This window comes from Bison bison, unplaced genomic scaffold (genome assembly GCF_000754665.1).
Source record: "Bison bison bison isolate TAMUID 2011002044 unplaced genomic scaffold, Bison_UMD1.0 scf7180017864080, whole genome shotgun sequence".
Lineage (NCBI taxonomy): Eukaryota > Metazoa > Chordata > Mammalia > Artiodactyla > Bovidae > Bison > Bison bison.
In genome coordinates, this window is record NW_011494652.1 from 5,640,444 (window position 1) to 5,646,844 (window position 6,401).

A 6,401-nucleotide genomic window follows, 5' to 3' on the forward strand; every position below is an offset into this window, starting at 1 on the left:
GGTCTGGCTGTGGGGAACCGAGTGGAAAGAGTTACAGGTTGGTGGCCGACTGGATGTGGACTTCCAGACAGAGCTCTAAGCTGTATCAGGGAGGTCATTAGTTGGAGGGGTGGAGGCGGGCCGATTGGCTTAAAACCATGGGAGTAGGTACCCCATATTCAGGAGAGGGGTTCATCTGCAGGATGGACTGAGGGGCCCTCAGCAAGGGCCCTTGAAGACGAGCCAGACAACTTTTTTTGCATAAAAAAGATTCAGGACAGAGCCCTGTTGTTTAGTCGCTCAGTCGTGTCCTACTCTTTCACAACCCCAGGGACTGCCCAGGCAAGAATACTGGAGTGGGTAGCTATTTCCTTCTCCAGGGGATCTTCCCGATCCAGGGGTGGAACTCGCATCTCCTGTGTTGGCGGGTGGATTCTTTACCGCTGAGCCACCAGGGAACCCCATAGAGCCCTGTGGAGCTACTACATTCAGGATACAGGTCAAAGTAGTGGGGCTCCCCGCAAAAGGGCACAGAACAACCAGGAGGATATGAGGGTGAAGGTTGCTGGGACAGGGGCAACTAGCCAGAGGCCTTGGCTCTGGATGCCCTCCTGCAAACCCGGCCGGCGTGAGGGTGGGGTGGGCTGGGCTGGGAACCGGGGAACCCGAGATTCCCCCTCCCGCTGGGAGGAGGGGCTACCCAACCGCCTCCGCCTCGGCTTCTTTCCTCGCGGCTCCTGCCCAGACTAGCTCTGTCCCGGAAGTGGTCCTTCTCTGGCTCCGGGTGCCGGGAGACGAATGTCAGTGCTCCCGGAAGTGGCCCGGCGGCGGCGTGCCGGGCCCGGGCAGTGCTCGCTCCTGCTGGGGCGCTGCGGTAGCGCCCGGGTCCGGGCGTCGCCATGACCAGCGAACTGGACATCTTCGTGGGGAACACGACCCTCATCGACGAGGACGTGTATCGCCTTTGGCTGGACGGTTATTCGGGTCTGTGGGGGGCCGACTGGGGGAGCCGGTCTGGCGGAGCGGTTGTTTTGGATGGGAGAGGGGGCCAAGCCAGGACTAGGCATCCTATAGGGCAGTGGGCAGAGGCCTGGGAGTATGAAATGCCTGGGGCTCGGGGCTGAAATCCCTGAAGAACCTCTAGGGTCGGCGGGGCGGGGCCTGATGCCAGCCCTCGCTTCCCAGTGAGCGACGCGGTGGCCCTGAGGGTGCGCTCGGGAATTCTGGAGCAGACCGGCGCCACAGCAGCGGTGCTGCAGAGCGACACCATGGACCACTACCGGACTTTCCACATGCTCGAGCGCCTGCTCCACGCGCCTCCCAAGCTGCTTCACCAGCTTATTTTCCAGATCCCGCCCTCTCGACAGGCGCTGCTCATCGAGAGGTGCTCACCTGGCGGGTGGTGGGGACGCCAATCAGTCTGGCCATGTACCCATTTTGCAGGCTGACGATGAGGCCCGGGGACGGTCGGGACTTACCCAAGCCGGGAGAAAGTTGAGAGCAGAAGGGGCCAAACCCAGGTCCTGCCAGCTCTCCTCTCCCCTCTTCTTATGGAAAGTCAGTAGTGTCGTCCCCAACTCCCCACAGGTATTATGCCTTTGACGAGGCCTTCGTGCGGGAGGTGCTGGGCAAAAAGCTGTCTAAGGGCACCAAGAAAGACCTGGATGATATCAGCACCAAAACAGGCATCACCCTCAAGAGCTGCCGGAGACAGGTGGGCACTGCAGCTGTCTGCAGCCCGCCCCTTTGCGCCATCCCTTTGGTTCCTGCCTCGCCTCCAGCCCACTCCAACACCTCTGTGGCAGTGCCTTCGTTTCCACTCTCCTCCTTTTGCCCCTTCCAAGCCGTCCCCTACTCTTGAGCCAGAGTGACTTCTCAGACCTTAGCTTTCTTCTGCTCACGAACTTTGAATGGCTCCCATTCTTTCCTATAGCAGCCACATTCCTTGGCCTTGACCTTCAGACTCTCCTATCATCCTGTCCCTGCCCCCCTCTCTAGACTCCCCAGCCCCTGGCTTCCTTTTGCTCATCTGCCCCTGCCTGTATTATTTTTACAGGGTATTATTTTAGGACATATCTACCCCTTGAAATCTAAGGCAGGGTCAGGGGTTGAGGTGGGTGGTCATATACCACCTTCTCCAAAAGCCTTGCCAGTGGTGCCAGGAAGAAGTAACCCTTCTAACTGGGCCTTTAGCATTTTCCTCTGTGATTCCTGTGAGCTCCCCAAGATGGCTTAGTATTTGCTCTTTTTTGAGTTCCTGGGGCTTAGCCAGGAAGGTCAGTTTCAGCACAAACTAGTGAAGAGCTAGAGAGCATGATGCTAAAATAGGGGTGAATTTGTTGATAAGAGTGAGTAAACATTTATCCAAGGCAAGATGGCAGAAGCTGGTGAACATTTGGGGAATTGATAAGAGGTATTAATAATTAATGGGGCTTTCCAGGTGGCACATGGGTAAAGAATCCACCTGCCAATGCAGGGGATAATAGTTTGTTGAAGGAATAGCAAATACTCCATCCGTGTCTGGTGATTGGATAGGTGGGTCAGTGACAGAGGGATGCTCACCCAACAGTTTATTGAGTGAGCAACCTGACCTGTCCTTCTCCTCTAACTGCCCTGCAGTTCGACAACTTTAAGCGCGTCTTCAAGGTGGTGGAGGAAATGCGGGGCTCCCTGGTGGATAACATCCAGCAGCACTTCCTCCTGTCCGACCGGCTGGCCAGGTGAGGGGCCAGGAGAGGGGCCAGGTGAGGAGCCAACTGCCTCCCCCTCCTGCACACTCCTTCCTTATGCCCTGAAGCTGACCCTTGTTTTCTGCCCCAACCTGCATGACCTCCATGCTGTAGGGGGGCAGTGGTTATGCCTCTCTTGGGTTGTACTTTGGTTCAGACTGGCCTGGGTTGGAATCCCAGCCTGGCCATTCACCAGCTGGACTGTTGTGAGGTGCCATGGGTAAAGCCCATGATGGCACAGCCCCTGGGGCTTAGTAAGTACTCAGTAAGTGGTCGCTGTTACCCTGTGGTCTCCCACCGTGTCCCTTAGGAGAGCCGGGCTGAAACCTTCTCTTTGCCCAGAGGAGGAGGCCCAGAGAGACGTGACTTGAAACCCATCACACAGTGAGTTAGGGTAGAGAGAGGCCAGAACACAGAGGTCCTGCCGATGTTGTAGCTGGGAACTGCTTGCTAAGAAGGAATTTCAAGCCCTGATGGACCCCCTCCTCTCCCTACCCCGCAGGGACTATGCAGCCATCGTCTTCTTTGCCAACAATCGCTTTGAGACAGGGAAGAAAAAACTGCAGTATCTGAGCTTTGGGGACTTTGCCTTCTGTGCTGAGCTCATGATCCAAAACTGGACCCTCGGAGCCGTCGGTGAGGCCCCCACTGATCCAGGTGCAGGCCCCCGTTCCCAGCAGCCCTTCTTCTTCAGGGCCCCTGCCCAGCCGCTTCTGCTCACGGCCCAGCGCCCCCACACACAGCTTGTCTGCAGACAAGGGACCCACAGCGTCTCTCTGGCTTGGGGCCAGTCCCTCCAGCTCTGTCACACCCAGCGTGCTCTTTTGTCTTGTGGGGTGCCATGAAATGGGAGGGGGGCTCAGGTTATCACAGGAGGCATTTTTGAATCTCCCACCTCAATTCCCTTCGTGGGCCTCACTTAGACTCCCAGGTGGATGACATGGACATGGACTTGGACAAGGAGTTTCTCCAGGACTTGAAGGAGCTCAAGGTGCTTGTGGCTGACAAGGACCTTCTAGACCTGCACAAGAGGTGACCCTGGGGTCTGTGGGGCGGGGCCTGAAGTGGGCGCCCAGGCAGTGCGGGCCTTGACCCTGTCTTCCTTCAGCTTGGTGTGCACGGCCCTCCGGGGGAAGCTTGGTGTCTTTTCGGAGATGGAAGCCAACTTCAAGGTCTGTGGCCCAGTCCAGCCTCTGTCCTTGGGGCATCTTCAGCCTCCAGAGCCCTGTCCCCACCCCAGCAGCTCTGCTGCTGGCTTCAGGCAGTGCTGCTGTTCCCTCTGCCTGCCCCTGGGGGGAGCCAGCTCTTAAGCGCTGGGGAATTACTTGATTGAGGGAGGTGGATAGATGTGGTTTCAGCCCCCAGCCTCTCTCGGACAGAAGGCAGAACTCCCAGGCTCCCTCCCCGACAGAACCTGTCCCGGGGGCTGGTGAACGTGGCCGCCAAGCTGACCCACAATAAGGATGTCAGAGACCTGTTTGTAGACCTCGTGGAGAAGGTGAGTTGTTCTGTCGGCTGCCCTCTGACCCCACCCTGGCCTGTCCCTGGGCTATACCAGTGCTGGATGTTACCTTGGACCCACAGTTCGTGGAACCCTGCCGCTCCGACCACTGGCCATTGAATGACGTGCGGCTCTTCCTGAATCAGTATTCCGCTTCGGTCCACTCCCTGGATGGCTTCCGGTGAGAGATCTCAGGCTTCCTTATCTTGCTGGCCCCCTGCTGGGGCCCAGCTCTCCTGCAGACTCTGAGTTCCCTGTTCTTTGGCCCTGGGGTTGGAAGTCACTCTGTTGACCAGAGTCTCAGCTCCATCACTGAGAAACTGACCTGATCTTGACAAGTTCCTTTCTCTCTGTGTGCCTCCGTTCCTTCAGACATAAGCTGGGGGTGACAGCATTAAGGCTTATAGGAATCCCGTGAGGATTAAACGAGTGAAGGTGTTGAGAGCTCGTGGAGCAGGGTCATGGGGATCCAGTCAACATCAGCCAACACCATTACTGTTACCATTGCAGGCACCAGGCGCTCTGGGACCGCTACATGGGCACCCTCCGTGGCTGCCTCCTGCGCCTCTATCATGACTGAGGCCCCTGCCCTGCCCTAGCCACACTGACAATAAAGTTGCCATGACTTTGGAGGAGGCTGTGAGTGGGTACTCACATGGGTCCGCGCGTGGAAGTGTGTGCCCGTTGTACACGTACATCTCTTTGAGTGTCATGGTGTATGAGGATGTATGTGTCCGTTGACCGCACAGGGACAGGGACATGTCGGAGAACGGTATCTACTCGCTCCCCATCCGTTTCCCCACCCCAGCCGTGACCACTCCAAAGACGGGTCTTGTCTTGCTTTATTCAATCCCCAGCGAGAATACTGGGGAACTAGGCAAAAGCCTTGGGGCGGGTGGCAGGGGAAGGTAACGGGCACAGCAGGAGAGAGCCAAAGGGCAGCCAGGCAGCCTCAGGGAGGGCAAGAGACTTGGTGCTGCTTCTTAGGCTTGTCCACTCTGGCGGTGACCGGGAACTTGGTGATGCCGCAGGTGTTACTCCCTCGATGCAGCCGGAAATAGCCCTAAGAAGTGAGGGCCCATCAGCGCCAGACAGCGGGGAGAGGTCTGTCCTGCCCTGTCCGCCCCCGTAGATCACACTCACCTCCTCACCCCACTGAGGCCCCCAGGAGTTCTTCAGGGTCCAGTATGCCATGGAGCGGCGAGGGCGCGCGTAGGATCCGAACGAGGCCGCCTTCCCCTGCCTCCCCTCCACCGACTTGGTTTTACCAAAACCCACCAGCAGGACAGAATGATCCACTTGTGTGGGGTCACAGGTGGTAGGTGTGGCCTTGATCACACCCTTCTGGTATTGCTGCAGGCGCAGAGAGGCCGAGTCGGGCCACCTCCCCTATATGCACCCGCCACCCCCCCCGCCCCACTCCCTACCTTATCTCACCTGCAGTAGCGTCATATTGATGGTCACGGTGATGGGGCCCTCGGTGGCCAAGTGCCTGGCCATGCCTGGGGGTGGAAGGTGCCATCTAGCCCTGCCACTCCTTCATCCCCTGCTCTCGGCTCATGGGCATCTCTATCTATCTCTTCCTCTTTTCCACCCTCTAGCCCCCGCCCCCAGAGATGGCCTCCGTCTCTGTCTATAGCCCCGTCTGTCCTGGTCCGTCTGTCCCTGTCCGTCTCCCCGCTGTGCCCACCCATGTCCCCATTGTGCCCGCACTCTGCTCGCAGGCCTGCAGTATTATGAAATCCTGGATCCAGGCCACCTTCTTGTACTTCTTAGCCAGGCACCTGTGGGTTTTGCCACTCCCATCGAATGGATAGTCCTTCTCACTGGCCAGGCCGCCTGGAGATAAGCAAGGCCCAGGAGGAGGCTCAGTTCAGCTCGGGAACAGTACCCGCCCCATCCTTCCCCCACCACGACTGCCTGGAGCAGCCAGGCACTCACTGTTGTTGAGGACAGTGAGGAACGCATCCCAGACGAAGCCACCCCTGCAGCCGTTCCCACAGCGGTCACAGTCAAGCAGCTCTGGTGCCAGAAGGACAATGTGTGTGCCCAGGCCTCAGGCACCCCCACCTCCTTTGGTCCTCACCCCAGCCCCTGCCCCCAGCCATACGCTGCACGGAGACCTCCATGAAGTGTCTGAACTTGATGGCCCATAGGGCCTCGATGTTGCCCGCTGCCGCCATGGCCCAGCA

At 58.4% G+C, this 6,401-nt stretch overlaps 2 protein-coding genes across 3 annotated transcripts in view; one reads left to right on the forward strand and one right to left on the reverse strand.

The window, feature by feature from the left end:
- The first annotated feature begins 727 nt into the window (after positions 1–727).
- Positions 728–4,841, forward strand: FIBP (fibroblast growth factor (acidic) intracellular binding protein). 2 transcript variants are annotated; one of them, XM_010837779.1, is made up of 10 exons: positions 728–963; positions 1,165–1,363; positions 1,567–1,693; positions 2,599–2,699; positions 3,211–3,365; positions 3,632–3,740; positions 3,817–3,880; positions 4,120–4,206; positions 4,293–4,390; positions 4,720–4,841. In XM_010837779.1, exons 1-10 carry the CDS (start codon positions 879–881, stop codon positions 4,787–4,789), a joined length of 1,095 nt encoding a protein of 364 aa, XP_010836081.1. In that variant the 5' UTR covers positions 728–878; the 3' UTR covers positions 4,790–4,841. The 2 variants fall into 2 exon arrangements, with proteins under 2 accessions (XP_010836081.1, XP_010836082.1); XM_010837780.1 differs by having other exon boundaries at positions 3,211–3,344.
- Positions 4,842–5,033: 192 nt separating this feature from the next.
- The window catches only part of CTSW (cathepsin W), a 3,500-nt gene continuing 2,132 nt past the window's right edge, over positions 5,034–6,401 (reverse strand). Inside the window, exons 5-10 of the mRNA XM_010837778.1 lie at positions 6,320–6,401; positions 6,151–6,231; positions 5,923–6,048; positions 5,647–5,711; positions 5,353–5,562; positions 5,034–5,272 (exon numbers count right to left, since the gene is read on the reverse strand). The exon at positions 6,320–6,401 is cut by the window's right edge and continues 4 nt beyond it. Coding sequence (XP_010836080.1) covers positions 5,162–5,272; positions 5,353–5,562; positions 5,647–5,711; positions 5,923–6,048; positions 6,151–6,231; positions 6,320–6,401 — 675 coding nt within the window. The 3' untranslated portion in view covers positions 5,034–5,161. The remainder of the gene's footprint in view (positions 5,273–5,352; positions 5,563–5,646; positions 5,712–5,922; positions 6,049–6,150; positions 6,232–6,319) is intronic.

Coding starts and splice junctions, on each gene's coding strand:
- FIBP (XM_010837779.1), top strand. CDS start 879: ATGACCAGCGAACTGGACATCTTCGTGGGGAACACGACCCTCATCGAC. Junction 1,364..1,566: donor CAGGCGCTGCTCATCGAGAG/GTGCTCACCTGG, acceptor AACTCCCCACAG/GTATTATGCCTTTGACGAGG. Junction 4,207..4,292: donor TTGTAGACCTCGTGGAGAAG/GTGAGTTGTTCT, acceptor TTGGACCCACAG/TTCGTGGAACCCTGCCGCTC.